This window comes from Urocitellus parryii, chromosome 7 (assembly GCF_045843805.1).
Source record: "Urocitellus parryii isolate mUroPar1 chromosome 7, mUroPar1.hap1, whole genome shotgun sequence".
Taxonomy (NCBI): Eukaryota; Metazoa; Chordata; class Mammalia; order Rodentia; family Sciuridae; genus Urocitellus; species Urocitellus parryii.
The window spans coordinates 36,062,653-36,081,949 of NC_135537.1; the positions used below are offsets into that span (position 1 = coordinate 36,062,653).

A 19,297-nucleotide genomic window follows, 5' to 3' on the forward strand; every position below is an offset into this window, starting at 1 on the left:
TTATTGAGGATTTTTGCATCTAGGTTCATTAGAGATATTGGTCTGTAGTTTTCTTTCTTTGAAGTGTCTTTGTCTGGTTTAGGAATCAGGGTGATGTTAGCCTCGTAGAATGAATTTGGTAGTTCTCCCTCTTTTTCTATTTCCTGAAATAGCTTGAAAAGTATTGGTATTAGTTCCTCTTTAAAGGTTTTGTAAAACTCTGCTGTATACCCGTCCGGTCCTGGGCTTTTCTTAGATGGTAATCTTTTGATGGTTTCTTCTATTTCCTCAATTGATATTGGTCTGTTTAGGTTGTCTATATCCTCCTGACTCAATCTGGGCAGATTATATGACTTAAGAAATTTATCGATACCTTCACTATCTTCTATTTTATTGGAGTATAAGGATTCAAAATAATTTCTGATTATCTTCTGTATTTCTGAAGTGTCTTTGTGATATTGCCTCTTTCATCCCGTATGCTGGTAATTTGAGTTCTCTCTCTTCTTCTCTTCGTTAGCATGGCTAAGGGTCTGTCAATTTTATTTATTTTTTCAAAGAACCAACTTTTAGTTTTGTCAATTTTTTCAATTGTTTCTATTTCATTAATTTCAGCTCTGATTTTAATTATTTCTTGCCTTCTACTTCTTTTGCTGTTGTTTTGCTCTTCTTTTTCTAGGATTTTGAGATGAAGTATGAGATCATTTATTTGTTGGTTTTTTCTTTTTTTAAGGAATGCACTCCAAGCAATGAATTTTCCTCTTAGAACTGCTTTCAATGTGTCCCATAGATTCCGATATGTTGTGTCTGTGTTTTCATTTATCTCTAAGAATTTTTTAATTTCCTCCTTGATGTCTTCTAAAACCCATTGATCATTCAGTAACCTATTGTTCATTCTCCAAGTGATGCATGATTTTTCCTTCCTTCTTTTATCGTTGATTTTCAGTTTCATTCCATTGTGATCAGATAAGATGCATGGTATTATCTCTACTCCTTTATATTGACTAAGAGTTTCCCTGTGACATAATATATGATCTATTTTTGAGAAGGATCCATGTGCTACTGAGAAAAAAGTGTAGCTGCTTGATGTTGGGTGGTATATTCTATATATGTCAATTAAGTCTAGGTTGTTAATTGTATTATTGAGTTCTATAGTTTCCTTATTCAACTTTTGTTTGGAAGATCTGTCCAGTGGTGAGAGAGGTGTGTTAAAGTCTCCCATGATTATTGTATGGTGGTCTATTAGACTCTTGAACTTGAGAAGAGTTTGCTTGATGAACATAGCAGCCCCGTTGTTTGGGGCATATATATTTATGATTGTTATGTCTTGTTGGTGTATGGTTCCCTTGAGCAGTATGTAGTGTCCCTCTTTATCCCTTTTGATTAACTTTGGCTTGAAATCTATTTTATTTGATATGAGTATGGACACTCCTGCTTGTTTCCGCAGTCCATATGAGTGATATGATTTTTCCCAACCTTTCACCTTCAGTCTATGTATATCTTTTCCTATCAAATGCGTCTCCTGCAGGCAGCATATTGTTGGGTCTTGTTTTGTGATCCATTCAACTAGCCTGTGTCTCTTAATTGGTGAGTTTAAGCCATTAACATTTAGGGTTATTATTGAGATATGGTTTGTTCTTCCAGCCATAGTTTGTTTATTAATGCTATTAAACCTGATTTGTTTTCCTCTTTGATTATTTTCCCCCCTTTACTGTCCTACCTCCCATTGTTGGTTTTCAATGTTATTTTCCATTTCTTCTTCCTGTAGTGTTTTGCCAAGGATTTTTTGAAGAGATGGTTTTCTAGCTGCAAATTCTTTTAACTTTTGTTTGTCGTGGAATGTTTTAATTTCATCTTCCATCCTGAAGCTTAATTTCGCGGGATACACGTTTCTTGGTTGGAACCCATTTTCTTTTAGCGTTTGAAATATGTTATTCCAGGATCTTCTAGCTTTTAGAGTCTGTGTTGAGAGATCAGCTGTTATCCTGATTGGTTTACCCCTAAATGTAATCTGCTTCCTTTCTCTTGTAGCTTTTAAAATTCTCTCCTTATTCTGTATGTTGGACATCTTCATTATAATGTGTCTAGGTGTGGATCTCTTATGATTTTGCACATTCGGCGTCCTGTAGGCTTCTAGGATTTGGGATTCTGTCTCATTCTTCAAGTCTGGGAAGTTTTCTTGTATTATTTCACTGAATAGATTACTTAATCCTTTGGTTTGGAGCTCTGTGCCTTCCTGTATCCCAATGACTCTTAAGTTTGGTCTTTTGATATTATCCCATAGTTCTTGAATGTTCTGCTCATGGTTTCTTAGTAGACTTGCTGAGCTGTCTATGTTCTTTTCAAGTTGAAATACTCTGTCTTCATTGTCTGATGTTCTGTCTTCTAAGTGATCCACTCTGCTGGTAGTATTCTCAATTGAGTTTTTAAGTTGGTTTATTGTTTCCTGCATTTCTAGGATTTCTATTTGTTTGTTTTTTATTACCTCTATCTCCCTGTGAAATTGATCTTTTACTTCCTGGATTTGTTTGTCAATGTGATCTTTCATTGTCTGATTTTGCTGTCTCATGTCTTCCTTGAGACTCCAGATCATCTGAAGCATGTATGTCCTGAGCTCTCTATCTGACATTCCATCTGTTGCAGCTATTACCTCTTCTAAAGTTGAGTTGACCTGCATTGCCTGTGGTCCTTTCTTTCCTTGTCTTTTCATACTGCTGGCGTTTCTTTCTGCTTGGTGAAATTGTTGTGTCTTTGATATTTTCCCTCTATTTATTTATATTGCTCTTGTATAGTTGAAAAATCACCCTTGCAGGGCAGGTAGTGTCTGTGATCCTCCTCCAATTAGTGTGATCCGTCTACCATGCTGGCAGGCCCTAGGTCTGCTCTGCTGGTCGGTCAAAGGTCTGCCTACCCAGCAGGCGCCAGGGGCACCTGTGTCACTCCGTAGGTTGCTGGGCCTAACCTCCCGATGGGTCGCAGGTTCCCCTAGCTTGCAGGCACTGAGGGAGGGGCCGGTTCGGTCCCTCAGCAGGCCGCTGGGCCCGATCTGCCTGTGTTCACAGTCCCGCCAACCTTGCAGACACTGGGGGAGGGGACGGGCCTGCCCCTCAGCCGGCCGCTGGACCTGTCCTAGTGGGTCCGGTCCGCGTTCCCCGCAGGCGCGTGTAGCTGCTCTGTCACTTGGCTGGTTGCTGGGCCTGACCCCCACCTTAAATTCTTAAAGGCAATTTTAACCATGAGAAGGAAAAAAAGTGATGTGCCTACAGAAAAGCCTAAATCAGTTTTGTTAATATCTACTGCTTTTAACTTGAGCAGAATTTTAAAGGATTGTTTTATTTGAAAATAAAGTTAGGATTAGGTTTAGCTGCATATAACAGAAAACAAAACAAGGCAAAGCAAGTGCCTTAGGCAAAATAGAAGTGTGTTTCTCTCTCACCTAAAATAAGCCTAGAGGTAGGCAGTCTAGGGCTGAGATGGTGGTTCTACAGTGCCACCAAAGACCTCACGCACAATGTGGCTGCTAGAGCGCCAGTCTTTCCACCCACATTCTAGGCAGCAAGTGTAAGGAGGAAAGAAGAATGACTTTCTTCTTTTCCTTAAGGAGGAGTCTCGAGAGTCTCACACAGAATTTCTACCTGTAGCTTGTTGGCCAAGAGTTAGTCACATCATGGCACCTGCCCCCAAGGGAGTCAGGCAAATGTAGTCTTTTTAGCAGGATGTGTTGTCTTTCCAAACAAAACTGGGTAGAGAGCAGAATGGATAATGGAGTAGACCACCGACAACCTCTGCCACCTAAAGGATTCTAAAAGACACTGAGAAAGGAAAGTAGATGTATTTTATACAATAGATGTGTTACTAAAGATTCCTGAAAGCATATGGTTATTATTTTGTGCATGGAACCATAATCTGAATACATGGAAGTCCTATCAGGAATAGGCTGGTGAATAACTTTCTGAATTGAAAATACATAAAAATTGTATTTTGATTAATCTATACCTAGTTTTTTGTGTTTTCTTCCTTCAGTGTTCTTGATAGTGGGTCTCACCTTAAACTGATTTTCTCAAAAGTGGCCAAGAACAAGGTGGCTTTTTAATTCCTGTTGCCTCATCCATACCTCTCATCCACCCCCAATTGCCATCATCATATGTATTTCTCTCTCTCTCACTCTTTCTAACAATCCCACCTCTGTTTTGGGGGCAAAGCAAGATTATTCAAAAGGCAACTGGTGCTTTTTGGAAAATGGGGTATTGCTATGTTGCCTAGGCTAGCTTCAGACTCCCAGGCTCAAGTGATCTTCCCACCTCAGCCTCCCAAGTGGGTGTCCATAGATGTGTGCCACTGTGCCCAGCAACAGGTGGTGCTTCTGGTGTGTCTCAAGGAAGGAGAATAGGGGAGAAAAAAAATTATGAGAATTCCCCTCCCCCCCAGGTTCTGTATTCACAGCACAAGACTATAAACTCTAACATATTACAAAATAATAAAAAAATAAAATAGCAAACACATATGACATCAGAATATTAATTTCTCATTTACCAAACTTAACAACTGGTTAAAATTATTGAGGTATGGGCTTCAAATACACGAACATTTCTATTCTGCTAACCTAAAGGAAATCCTGTGTATATCCCCTGAAAGCAACTTATATTATAGCAAAATTAACCATAGTGAAAAGATCATGTTTTTAATGATGTTTACCTCAGTTATTCTGGAATGTCCCATTCCCTAGTCTTGTGAGTGATAAGCAGCAGTAAAGAATTTCCTCCTTCACCCCTTCATCCTATCATCTATGAATGACCGCGTTTACCACGTGCTGGCTGGAAACCAAGACCCAGCTTCAAGGAGTGTGTGTGTTGGAACAGAAAAGCAGTTAGTGCAGAGACATCCACCATTGTCGAGCAGCGTGCCCTGTGCCTGGCAGGAGCCGTGCACGTGATGCAGACTGGTTTAATGATCCTTTTCTTTTCCATGAAGAAAAGTCTAAGAACGCTGTCCTCCAGCCCTGGTTAGGTCACATTCTCTAGATGTGCCAGACACTGTCTGCCCCTAAGGTTCACTCTCCCCCCACTGCGCTGTGCCCTGAGACTGATCAGTGAGGACTTTGACCTTGCCTTCCACGGAACCACCCAGTGGGAATCCCAGTAGGAGGCTGGAGAGTAGTGGAAAAAGTGGGGTTGGACGACTTATTTCTCCAGTCCTGCCCCTGGTGAGTCCCTCTGGCTTCACATCCCTCTACTGAAGTCTGCAGCTAGGCTAGGGTGGTTCCAGTAGTAGCTCTTCCCCCACCCCCACTGCCCCTGCAAGCTAGGAGGTGGTAAGGATCCCCGCCCCCTCCACCCTCCCTGCAGCCCCCAGGGGGTCCAGCATCCCTGGGCTGACTCGCTTTAAACCCGCCCACAACCTCCATTAAATGCTAAATAGTTCCTTTTAAAATTCTCATGGTTCCCCCAGGGGTGTACCATCTGTTTCCTCCTGGATCCTGACTGGTAGATTAAGTTTACCTCATGGACAGGATATCTAGTGAAGTGTCTTTGAACTTCAGTGTGATTCTTCATTTGATTAATGGTGCCTTTTGATTAAGCGAAGCCTCACTTGGCTTTGATTCAGCATATGGATTGGAGCTCCGTGGATTATCTCAGGATTTAGAAGCGCGTTTCATTTCGTGTGAGGTCCTTTTAAACGCTGTGTCAAATCGCAAAATCCATAGGCAGCCAACCGCCAGTGTTAAACACAGAGCCTCCCTGCACTTTTGGGGACTGGTGTGTCTGTGACATTTAGACCCTGGCAGATGAAGGGGGGTTCGTAGATGACAAGCATGTGTGCCTAGGGACTGACAGCCTTGGGGACCATTAAGAGGATTATGGTGGAAGGGAAATGTGCTAGTTAAATAGATGATTTGTGTGCTTGCTTTCTCTGGGCTGTGCTGACTGACATTTTACTAATCTATTTAGCAGATTGAAGTCCTGGATCAAGGCAAAAGTCAAAAATACCATGTTCAACAAAGCCAGGTCTGTGAGTAAAAGGATGTAATTGAAACATTATAATTTTGATAAATCTGCTCTTTTTTCCTCTTTACCCAAAGTAATTCTATTTCCAAGAATAAGCCAGAATTGCTCAGAAGCTCTGTGTAGATCGGAGGGCTGTCACAAAAGTACAGTTATTTTTGTTGTAACATCCAGCGGGGCTAAGGAAATTTTCACATGAAAAGTTTCCAAGAGGAACACAAAATTCCTTAGTGATTTTCTTCTGCATCCCATGCATTTTTTGGAAAGTTCTCTTTTGAGTTTATGTATTTTAGTGCATTCAGTATGTTTTCGTTTCATAGATTTTTTTTTTAGCAATGTACCCTGTTTGAAACAACTTTGAAGCTTATAAGATACTTCTTTGAGTATTTAGTTCTGTGTAGATAACAATAATAGAATCATCATAAACAACATCATTAAGGATTTGTTATTGCCAGGCACTATTCTGAGCTCTTCTTTGTGAATTAACACATTTGTCCTCTCCAAAGATCTCTGTAAACCCACAGAGGAAACTAAGGTTCAGAGAGTTAAATGACATACCCAAGGTTGAACAGTAATCAGTGGGGAATGAAGCCAGCAGTCTGATCCCAGAATTGTGCCCTTAACTACTTGCTAATTATTGCTATGTCCAAATTGTAGTGTAAGTCAATGAAATAAAGGTGACCTCTAAGTAGTGTTTGAATGGGATGAATCATCCATCTAGCATCTGTCTCAGGGTCTGTTATATATATAATGGTCCCTCATATATAAGAATATATTTGTAAATATGTGAGTACATAAGGTCCTTTTCTTGAGTGAGCTCAGAAAACAAAATGGCATAACCAAAGCTTTCTCTTTCACGATAGGGTTTCTGGTTAGATCCGAGACAGAAACTCTACCATCTATAAGCTATGTGTCTTAAGAGAAACCAGAAACCTAAATGTGCATCAGGGACTCCTGAAGTGCATCTTAAAAGTCAGACTCCTGGTCCTCACCCCTAAATATTGATGCAATAGATCTGCGGTGGGGACCTTGGAAATCAGCATTGATAACAAGCACCCCAGTGCACCCACAAGCACCAACACTGCACCAAGCTTCAGCTCCATTTCCTGCAAACCATAGAGGGGAATATCCTCATCATTTTGATTCCACTGTTGCAGCAGCATACTGGCAGCGTAGAACAGGGGTTCTCAACCTGGGCTCCACATTGGAATCACCTGGGGAGCTCTAGAAACTAAGGATGGCTGGACCCCACCTTGGCGATTCTGATTTCATTGGTCTGAAGAACCTGGGCAATGGAATTTTTAAAAGTTCTCCAAGTGGTTCTGATATACAACCAGGATTGGAACTATTATGCTAGAATTGTGGTTCACGAAGCATACTCCCTGGGCCAGCAGTGTGGGCATCATTTGAACTCAAATTCTTGGGCTCCAAACTTACTGGATCAGAAACTCCAGGGGAGGGGCCCAGCAATCTGTTTACCAAGCCTCCAGATGAGTCTGATGAGGGCCGGAGAAGGGGAGCTACAGACCACAGGACACACAGCACAGCCATGACTGACAGTGATGCTAATTCAGTTGTCTTTCCAGATGAGCAGCAATTTTACAACAGGCCAATGTGCTCAAGTTCTGAGCAGGGCCAGCTTGTCAGCAAGGGGCCTGATGTCCAAATATATTGAATCCCAATTTATTGAGCAAGGCTTCATTTGGAGCCAGGCACAGTTAGAATCTCTGTGTATAGTTGTTCCTCAGTATCTAAGGGGGATGCTGAAATCTTTGGATGCTCAGGCCTTTTATATAAATAAAATGGCGTAGTATTTGCATGTAATCTGTATACATCTTCCTATGTATTTTAAACCATCTCTAGATTACTTGTAATATCTGATACAGTACAAGTGCTATGTAAAACTTTATTATTGAAATACTTATAATATTGAATTCTCTAGGGAATAACAAGAAAAAGTCTACATGGTCCGTACAGATGCAAATTTAAAAAATAATTTCGATCAATGGTTGGTTAAACCTGTGAATGTGGAGCCCATGGATTCCGAGGGCCACTATGAAACTCATTTAATCCTCCTAACAACTCAGGTCCTGTTATTATCCTTGGTTTCGGGTCTGACACACAGAAAAGTTAAGTAGCTGGCCAAAGATCACACAGCCAGAGCCAGAGTCTGAATCCAAGTGGTCTTTATTTTTTTAACAAATTAAATCTCTCCCTTCAACCACTCTGTCAAAGGGCTTCTTTATCAAGACATATTTCTCATAGAAAATAGTTTTAACCCATCTGCCTGGTGAGGTGTCCCCGAAGGCCCTGTCTCTGAGCTTTCTTAAGTACTGAAAGGAAATTACATGCTCACTGAAGGTTTGTGGTAACCATGACCTCTTAAAATGCTTGAAAATAAGCATAATGATATTTTAGAATTTGTTTTTATGGTCTGAAGATATGAGATTAATGTTAAAAATGGAAAGTCACATGACTTTAAGATTGGAGAGAGGGACAAGACAGGCAGAGCTAAACTTTTCCTGAAGTGACAGGGCTCAAAAAGCCACTTAGGATATGGCTTCCTCTGAAGCCCTGCAGGGGGCGCTGTCCTTGGCCCTACCAGATGGGCATCAACCCCAAATTAAGCTTCGGCAGGTTAAAACCTTTTTTAAAAACTACTGCTTAAACAGGTAAATCCTTGAATTTTTTGTTATTGTTATTGTGAAAATTATTTCCTCTTATTTATGAACCTGATCTCTCTGCTTACTTTACAACAGAAGGACTATTCTAGTTTTCTACCAAGAAAAAGAAAGATTAAGAGAGCAGAAGGTGACTGTGTTTTTGGGACCATAAAAGAAGAAGATCTTTGAAGAGAAGTCTCACCTTTTAAAACTTTTTTTTTTTTTTTAATGCTCTCAAGACAGCGAAGGAACTTGGGAGTTGAACACGGGCTTCCTACCATCATTTCTTGACTTCTTTCCACTTTTTCCAACATTCAGATAGACCATTCATCAAGACTACTGCAGTACTTCGTGTAGATCTCAAGATAAAGAGATATAGGAACTAAAGCTACAGTTTGTTTTAATGGCTCATCAACAACAAATGGCAGATTTGAGTCAACTAATATGAAATTCATTCTATATTTTTTTTCTAATATGGACATGTACCTGCTTTCATGAAATCTGCTGATGTTCTGACATTACATGCCTGAAAGGCTTGTTCTAAATTGTGTTCAGGGTCATGTTCTAAACATGTGACTAATCAGCAGAGGAAAACATGGCTCTAAGAAATGGAATCACTGGAAAAGAAATCCAGACTTCTCTGATCTAACCACAGAGCTAGTACAGGGGTCGGGTAAAATGCGGATTTCTCTCTTACGTATGGACCTAACAGTACAGATGACCTCAAAATAATAGGCTACCTGCTCCTATGTTTCTTCACTGCTATAATTGCATTCTGTCCTTAGAATATTGAATTCAGTTCAATAAGCATCAACCTGTTCTGAATGTTTTTATTTTAGAAAGATATAAGGCCCTGCATTTGACATCAAATACCTTCTATGTCTCTTAGCTTTAAAAATATGTGTGTTTTATCATAAGACGTTTTCTTATACAGTTTTCTTATTCAGTTGTCTCTTGATAATTAATGTAATTATGTATAGAATTAGGACCCCAATAAAGAAGAGGAACAGAGGAATCTATACAATGTAATTAGGAAAAAAGTGAGATATTCTAATGTTATTTTCTAACTTGGTAGTAAAATGACATAATAAATATGAAATATATTCTGTTGAATATAGAATTTACTGATGAAAATTCTGTGGATGGTCTTTTTGAAATATAGTCTACTAAAACATCAGATTGTTTATAAATCAATACCAATAGCCATACCGGAAGCTGATTTACTAGTTTGCTTACTTAAGAATAGCCAAAGTCTTTCTCTTTTTAGTAGAAAACACTTATGCAGTGTAAGGGACTGTCAAATGTAAGGAGAATTTGTAAGAAGATGCAAAGAGGGTCTGGGAGTGTCAGAAAGTGTGGTAAAGCGCTTGCCTAGCAGGTATGAGGCCCTGGGTTCAATCTCCACCCAGCACCACACAAACAATCAAAAAGGAAGATACATGTAATAGATTAAAGTAATTGGAGTTGCTGTCTTTGTAGGTGGAAAAGTATCATTTCATTGTGTCCATTACTTGTGTTTCAACTCCACGTGTGAGAAGAATAATCCCAGATCCTTGTAGTCAGTGTCAAAAGTATAGTGTGGCCTGTGTGTCAAAGGAAGTTGCAGGGCTATCAGTAAAGCACCAAGGGGAAGAGAGATTGCGATGAAAGAGTAGAGATGCAGGGGGCGCAGGAAGGGGCACATTAGAGAAAGGCAAATGTAGATACAGGTGGGAGAATAAGAACGGTGTTTAGGAAGCAATAAGAGAAGCTGCTCTGTGCTGGCAAATTTGCAGGCTAATGGAGTAGTCAGCCGGTAAAGCTCAGAATAAGAGGGATCAGTATACACGCACGTACTGAGACAGTGTCCTGCCAATATAAATGAAACAGTTTTGAGGATTTGAGGAAGGCAAAACCAGAATATTTGTTTGGTATTTTTTTTCTCTCAAAACAGTTAGGTTATCATCAAATATCTGAGAATACAAGTGATGAGTTTCATTCCATGCTACATACCAGGAAAATTACAGGAATAGGGATAGTAGAAATAAGATTCACAACCTAATTTGTAAAATGACATATACACATCCCTTGGTAGCTTTGTGAGAGGAGAAGGGGCAATTAACCTGTCTGGGTATTCCTTGGGCCTATTTTTAATCTAGAAGGAGTTGGGGAGTTTGAATTGCTTCTGGATTGAAATACTTGATCATTGGGCAAAAAGTCAACTCCAACTGCCAGAGTGGTCTTCCTGCTGCAGGCCCTGGGAGAGTTGATGAGTGGGACCCCTGTCAGTCCTGGAGATGACGACCTCCCTTCACAGAGGGCCCCTCCCACCAGCACAGCCACCCCCGTACTGACATCAGTCTGCACACAGCCTTATAAGGTAGGCCACTGTCAACAGCCTTGTATAACTCTTAAGGGTGGGTGGCTCATCCAAGGATGGATTCATAATCTGATGGCATTGTTTAGAGGTGATAGAAACTAAAGGAGATGTGTCCTTGTGGGTCAAAAATGCAGTTAAGCCTATGATGATTGTGTCTGTGCTAAATAGGTACAGATTTTTTTTCTTGTTATTATTTCCTAAACAATATAATGACAATAAGTACATAGCATTTACATTTTATTAGGAATTGTAAGTAATCTAAAGAGATTTAAAGTATATGGAGTATATTATAGATTATATACACATACTGTGCCAATTTTTTTTTTAACAGGGATTGAACTCAGAGGCACTTAACCACTAAGCCACATCCCCAGCCCCCCCCCCCTTTTTGTATTTTATTTAGAGACAGACTCTCACTGAGTTGCTTAGGGTCTTGCTAAATTGCTGAGGCTGGCTTTGAACTCGTGATCCTCCTGCCTCAGCCTCCTAAGCCACTGGGGATTACAGGTGTGCACCACTGCTCCTAGCACATACTGTGCCATTTTATATAAAGGACCTGAGAATTCATGGATTTTAGTAGCCACAGGGAATCTTGGAATGAATCCCCTACAGATACCAAGGGGCAACTCTACCTGCAAAAATGGTTGCCTGACAGCCACATTTTCTCCTGATACACCTCATTCACCAACGTTACTTCTAGAAACTAAAACTAAAACATGCATGTGTTTACAGGTATTAATATTCCAAAATAATTAGCATAAGCAATTTGTCCACAGGCAAACAACACTTGAGTTTGCAAATTTCAAAAAATAATTATAATGAGATAAAAGGGGAGAGCTGATTAAATCGTGGGCAGTCCTTTTGTCAGAGCCAGTTGGCTCCAGTAGGGGGAAGTAGGCACAGCCCTTGTCTGCAGAGCTGGCTTCTTCTCCAGGGCCAGGGGAGTGGATCAGCCTGTGGTGTGCTTAGAGCTTGCACACCTCCCTTTGTGGACAACGGTAGAAGAGGCAAGGTTTATTTCTGCTCACGGTTTCAAAGGGGAAACAGAACATCATGCAGAGGGCACAGCAAAGGAAAGCTGCTCACCCCACAACACCTAGAACACAGAAAGGGGCCAGGGAGGGGCTACAGTACCCAAGGGCATGCGCCCAAGTTCCCACTCTCTCTAAGGACACACCTCCTTCTGTTTCTATCACCTCTAAACAATGCCCAGATTATGAATCCATCCATGGATTAGCCCACTGAGGAGATCACAGCTTTCACCATCCAACTGCTCCCCAAAGCCTCCCCTCTGGACATTGCTGCATTGAGGATCAAGTCTTCAACACACGAGCCTGGGGACACTCCAGATTCAAAGTAATAACAACCACAACAATTTTATGTTAAACATTTCAATTAGTAAATTCAAAAAGAGCTCAGCAGTCTTAATTTGTGGAAACCAAATAGGTTTCAAGCGTCAGTGGGAAAACAGTGGCCAAAATGATCCTAAAAAAAAAAAAAAAAAAAATCACAGAAGAGAACTCAGCGACAAAGGTAACTCTACTTCCTGAGTTCTGTTTAGTTATTCCTCCTCCCAGGTGTGGCACAGTGGCCCATCAGGCAAGTGACGTCAGGGGCCTGTGAGGACCCAAGATTGCAGGAGATGGAGTGGAAAATATCTTTCTCCTTCGTGAAGTAATCTCATTCCTGTTGTCAGTGATCCAAGAAAAATGCCAAGAAAAAAGGTAGGTATGTTTTGCTGTCACACAAAAATAAGAGGTGCTGAGTTAACTTAGAAAAAGTACAGCTAACCAGTCATTCCTTATAAGATGGCTTTTAAACTTGATAGTTGTCCCTTTTCCCACTTTATTGATGTATAATTGCACTTTGCTTATAAGTTGCTTTTTAGTAGCTAACAGTTGTATTCTCTTTTTAAATTTTTTTAGTTGTTGATGGACACAGTACCTTTCTTTTATTTATTTATGTGGTGCTGAGGGTTGAACTCAGTGCCCCATATATGGGAGGCAAGCACTCTTCCACTGAGCCACAACCCCAGACCAACAGGTGTATTCTTAAGAAGTAAGTCATTGTATAATAATTTTCCAGATTGTGGGGTGCTGAGGGCCATTGCCAAGTAGGAATGACGCATCGAAATTTCCTTGCCAGCGTACCCCATGTTAAATGGACTTGCCTTGGAATTTCGCTGTTAACATTGCATGTAAGGTGACCTTGTTCAAGGACCAGGGTGGATCCGGGTTTAGAGATGATCAGGTTTGAGGAAGTTTCTCCGTTCCTTGAGTTTAAGGCGTTCCCGGTTTAAGACAATATGGGTTTTAGGGAAGTTGGAGGTTGAAGATTATTGCTGCTGGGATTAGGGTGTTCCTGCGGCTTGTTCCCTTTGAGTTCTCGTGAGATTAAAATGGGATTTGGAAAAAAGCCTCGTGGAGTAGGTGAATTGTGCGGGCAGATTTTGGATTTCCCCTGAACGTGTGTGGAGGCCGGTGTGAGTTCGGGAATAAAGAATTGCTGTTTGAATCTACAAGGTGTGTGGTGGCTCGTGATTCTGTGCCAAGCCAAGACTTTGGCAGTGGGGAGCCACGCCTTCCAGTCCTGAAGCAAGAGGCTCTGACCAATCACTTCATTTCGTGGTGACTTGGGCGTTGTCTCTGTCCGGGAAGTAGAAGGAGTGTTTTCCGGTGTAGGTGTGTCACCCATGGGGTTGGGCTACATTCACCTATTCTTTCCTAATCCTTCCTCTCTCTCCTGTTGGGGATAGAATGTTCCATGGAAATGCCCTGTGTGTGTCCCCTTCTCTTGCTCTGCCTTTGGGTGTGGCCTTCCTAGATGTCAGTCAACCTGCTGACAGCAGATATCAGGAAGCTAGACTCAACCTCCTGAAACCCGACTCCTTGCCTCGTTTGAATGGCTTCTTCTCAATAAAAGTATTCAGCACGTGCTTGCTTTCTGTGGACCCTTAAGGTGGGAGGAGCTGTCACAGCACCCATAGGAAAAGGTATCTCTGTCTCTGTGTGATTATTTCGTGAAGCTCAGTTCACCTGGAGTGACCCTGAGTGTTTAGTTGTGAGAAACTCGGTACCAGATAAGAAAAATCAGAGCTATAGAAAATTGCATGATCTTGTTGGTGGGTTTGGGTCTTTGGTGCTTTTCTGTAGGGTCAGGTCTTTAGTGGCCAGATGGGCTTTTCTTGTGTGATATCTTGAAAGGGGTTACTCATTCAGTTGATTTAAAGGTGCTGACTCTAGTGATTTTTGCACTACTCCTGCACCAACCAAATATAGTATCTTTCCCAGAAATGTGGAAACACAGACATGTCTGAACCTTCTGATGAGTTTTCCATGTGAGCACATATTTGATGGATTCTAGATTGTGGCAGTTGTGTGGGTGGAGACACTTGGAGTGGCAAGTGGAGACTGGTACATGGGAGATGGCTTTGCATGCTCTTATTCTTGCTGGAAACTGGTCCCAGCAGAATTTCTGGGGAGCTCCCCTTAGTAATGGGGTCTTGTGTGCAGAGAAAGAGATAATGGAAAACTCTTGGTCCCAATCAAGGGAAGTCCAGAACTTGATTTTCCACAAAAGAAAAATGATGAGTAAAAAAAAGTGGAATGGTAAGTATTAAGCTTCTTACATATGTTGTGAAAGTCAATCACCTGGAGACAAGTTCTTTTCAAAAATCAACTCTGAGGGCTGGGGCTGGGGCTCAGTGATAAAGCACTTGCCTAGCACGTGTGAAGCACTGGGTTTGATCCTCAGCACCACATAAATAAATAAAATAAAGGTATTGTGTCCACCTACAACTAAAATAATATATATATATATATATTTTTTAAAAAATCAACTTTGAGTTGATTCCTAAATACTGCCTCACAATAGCTGATGGAGCATCCCCCTTTCCAGAGGCCAATAAGTACCCTACTATGCCCAAAGGGAACGTGGTTCTACTTCCCATAACTTATATATCAATGCATTAAGGAAGAAAATAGTAAGATGGTAGATCAAGGTTTATTTTTATGTATGGACTGAGTACATATCACAGTGGTTAAACCCAAGATTTTTACAGGTAACTGGATTTATATCAACTATGTTCTGTAAGTATTTGTTATTCTTGTGTCATAGACACTCGTTATTCTCTCTCTTTTTTTTCCCCTTTATCTCTTTTCTCTTTTTGTTAATAAAAATTACAACAGAGATGACAGGCAATCTGGAGATTCACAATACAGATAGACTGAGCAGTGAGTGAATTTGCTGTAGAAAAATCCTAAAACATTACTTCCTTTTTTTGCAAAATCCCTTCCCTGAGACTTTTTAAAAAATCTGGCTTGCTGATTAGCAGAACAAGAACAACAGAAAAGGTAACGTTTCAGTTGGTTTGTGCTGTTACAACAAAATAACTGGGACTGGAGTTTAGGGATGTAGCTCAGGGGCAGAGCATTGCCTAGCATATGCAAGGCCCCGGGTTCAATCCTTGGCACCCAAACAAACAAAGCCCTGAAACTGGATAATTTATAAATAACAGGCATTTATTTCTCACAGTTCTGGAAGTTAAGAAGTCCAAGGCCAAGGTGCTGGCAGGTTCCAAGAGGAATTGCTGTCTGCTTCCAAGATGGCGCCTTGTTTCTGCTTTCTCCAGGGAACATGAATGCTGCATTCTCATGTGGCAGGAGAGATGGAAGGATTAAAATCCCTCCCTCAAGTCCATTTATAAGGTGATAATTCCATCTAGGGCGTTCTTCCTTCATGACTCAATCACTCCTTAAATAATCACACCTCTTAATACTCTCACATTGGCAATTACTTTTCAACATATGAGATTTGGTGGACACATTCAAATATGACAACAATCAATTCCATTTATTTTTAATGTACCTTGTGAGCTAGAATAAGATAGACATGTAAAATATGTTTTAACATTTTTGAAAAAATTAAAAATAATTTGTAGTACATTGTTAAGAGTCTTTTCTCATTCTGTTTGCCTCAAAACAAATGCATAAGCTAAGAGTGGTTTTTATTACTTACTTACCTTTTTTTTCTCCGTACAGATGCCAGAAGTTCCCTATCTTGCTGGTCAAGAGCAGAAGTTTAAAACTGTATTTGTTGCTCTTGTGTCATAGACACTTGGTCCAGAAATGGTTGCAAAATAGTTGTCAGAGTATGGCTAGATTCTCAAAAGTCAGAGTAGAACATCCTCAGGCTTTACCCTGACATTTGTACCACAATTTTGTAAGGTAGAAATGAAAGTGTTGGATCAGGATTCTGAAAGAAGCAAAACAGAATAGGCAAGGTTTAACCTGAGAAAGAAGTGTGCTTTGCTTCTGTCTGAGTAATCGCCAGGAGTTTGTTTTGAGATTAAGAGGAGAGTTCAGATCCCTCTAAGCCTAAATTTTCAGTTCAGTTTGAGTCCCTGGGGTGAGCTAAGCTCCATGTGAGGGTTGAAGTAAGCACTTAACAACACACAGGATGACTGGAATCTTCTAAGCTGCTCATTATCTGGTCTAAGCAGACATCCCCAGGCTTTTGAGGACCAGCGTGAACCCTCAGCTTTTCCAGTGCCCAGATATAACAAGCCCTAACTAGTTCTGTCTCTAAGGAGGGGGCTTATTAAAGGGTTAGAAAGGAAATTGGGCCAGAAAAAAAAATGGAGAAAAGGCAAGAATAAACTGAACTAGGAGCTTTTTTGATCTGATTTTCTGTTGCCCTTGCTTGCCTGCCTCTGAGAAAATTTATAAGGCTACTGACTTTGAGAGTTTCTGGGGCATGTTTTGTAGAATAAAATTAATGACTGAGCATCTGACATCATCATTTTCTTATACACTCAGGAGAGCTTTTTTGACGTTTTTGATGATATAGCCTTTGGGAGATGATTTCTTAGGAGTTTCAGAATCCCAGTTCTCACATATGCTGCAATCCGGATAAAATTCTACTTTTAAATGCCTAATAGTTCATATCTCATTGTTCAGTGATTTTGAGACCTGCTGGCCACAGGCATTGCTCCTTACCAAAGAGCCTCTGGAATTTAGGGGCCCAGAGATTACAGAGTCAAGGCAGTCTAGTGCTTGAGAAGTGAAGAAGGTCTGCAGACTGATTAGACTCTTAACCCACAAGGGAACTCAGAAGTGATACATGAAAATTTTCTACAGTTTCTGCTTACAATACTTGAAAGTACCTAAGTTCCACAACTTAGTGAAGTGGGAGGGGCCATATTATCCTCCTAAACTGAATTCTGTGCTTCCTTCTGCCTCTAGTTTTCCATGTGACTTTAGGCAAGTCCCCTGAATTAGCCCTCAGTTTCCTCCACTGCACACTTAGTTGTAAGGATATGTACCGAGTCCTGGATTGTTTGTTCTACTCTGTTTGGTCCATTTGGCTACTTGGGGAACTAAGAATCTCCTTTCCTGAATGGTTCCAGTTTAGAATTGATCCAAAGAGGACTTTGCATGAAAATTGGGAGACATTTTCATACAGGGCCATTACTCTCTGAAGGTCTTTTCACAATCAGATAGAGTGACATGCAGATGCAGAGAGACTGACCCCCTCTACTTCACTTCTAGCTCTTCTTGACCGCAGGCCTTGCTGACCACCACTACACACTAGATTGAGGACTCCCAGAAGCAGTAGGTATTTGCACAGTATTTGCTTAAACTTTTGCAAATAGGAATCCAATACTTAACTTTGGGAAGGGAAGGTTAACTGGGGCAAGGGACTGCATATGTTCCTTTCGAATGCATTATTTCATGTACGTGTGAAACTCTGCACTCTGCGTGGTTCTGGCATATGTGGGTACCTGAAGAAAACACCAAACGAGGGGTTGCAGCAAGAAGCCAGGCTTTTTCCTGCTTTCCAGAGTTCTAGCTGTTAAGCTCAGTAACTCCAAAAATTTCAAGATCAAACTATAGTTTACTTTGCAATTAACAAAGGGAGAGAGCTCCCCTCTGAAAGTTTTGCTTGAACACTTTCTAGTTATGCTAGTTGTATAACTAGATCATTCTTCCAGGCTTCAAAATTTTCCTCAAACTGTTTTGCAAAGACAATGTTGAAGACTGGCACCCAGGCATGCCTCTTCCCGAGCCAACCCCCACCCCTAGCCCCCGGACCCCATGATTTAAATGTTTAAAACTACTATGGAGCTGAAATCAATCTAACTCCGGCATAGACAAATAAGTACCACTTAGCTCATAGCCGGGGGCTTTCCCATTCTGTGGCAGTGCCTGAGAACTGTGCTAAAACACCTGATGGAGCCAGCTTGGAGGCACGAGGGAGACCTGCAGAAGCTGCACTTTTCTGGAACCTGTCTCCCCCTCCTGGTTATTCCTCAGTATTACAAACAAAATGCACTTCTGGAACATGGGAGCAAAACTCAAAACCAGCAAGAAGTGCCCCTTCCTTTGCAGGTACAATGTGTTTTTAAAACCCCTCCCCTTTCTGACCACATCTCTTTTCAGAAAAGACAACTGGTTATACTGGGAGGGTTCCTAGATCACTTTGAGCCTCTCCTGATAAGTGTTCAATTATGTTTCTGAGAGTCCTCTGCATTTTCTAAGACTGCACCGAAGCCCGCATCCAGTAAAGCCAAAAGCTTTCTTTTTCCCTGAGAAGAAGGAAATTTCCCAAGTGAAAATCCTACTCTGGGAAAATGTTTTATTTCCTTCATTCATTTACTCACTTGTATCTAATACAATGGTTCTTGACCCAGCCCTGGATGCACATTAGAATTTCCTGAGTAGCTTTTAAAAATATGGATGTCGGGCTGGAGATCATGGCTTGTGGGTAGAATACTTACCTAGCAAGCGTGAGGTCCTGGGTCTGATTCCCAGCATGCAAAAAATAAAATAATAAAATCAGTAAGAATACAGATGCTGGGGCCCTGCTTCTAAACAATTCTGAATTGGTCTTCAGCAGGATCTGGTATTTTTAAACTGTGGTGACTGTAATGTGCTGCCAGTGAAAATGGTCTTGAAAATCAGGACCAGATCCTCATTCCCCTGATGTTGAAGATTAAACACCTAGAAACACTGAAGCCAGATCAAAAATTTTAATTAAAGGATAGGAGGAAGAGAGAGAGAGAGAGAGAGAGAGAGAGAGAGAGAGAGAGAGAGAGAGAGAGAGAGAGAGAGAGAGAGACCTCTGGAGAAGAGGGGGTCCAGAGCTGGTGCCCAAGGGAGTGGGGGTGTTTTGCCTCTTTTATTGATTTTAGGTTTCCTCTCTTCTCATGCCGCCTCCTCCTCCTCTTAGCTTGCCTACATAACCAAAAGTGACCAAAAGGGCAGAAAGAGGGCTGTCCAGGGGGTGGAAAATGTGAT

At 41.1% G+C, this 19,297-nt stretch overlaps 1 protein-coding gene across 1 annotated transcript in view; it reads left to right on the forward strand.

Moving 5' to 3' along the window:
• Window positions 1–8,830, forward strand: part of Snx31 (sorting nexin 31) — a 65,990-nt gene extending 57,160 nt beyond the window's left edge. Inside the window, exons 13-14 of the mRNA XM_026384796.2 lie at window positions 5,925–5,981; window positions 8,738–8,830. Coding sequence (XP_026240581.2) covers window positions 5,925–5,981; window positions 8,738–8,830 — 150 coding nt within the window. The remainder of the gene's footprint in view (window positions 1–5,924; window positions 5,982–8,737) is intronic.
• Window positions 8,831–19,297: the final 10,467 nt, after the last annotated feature.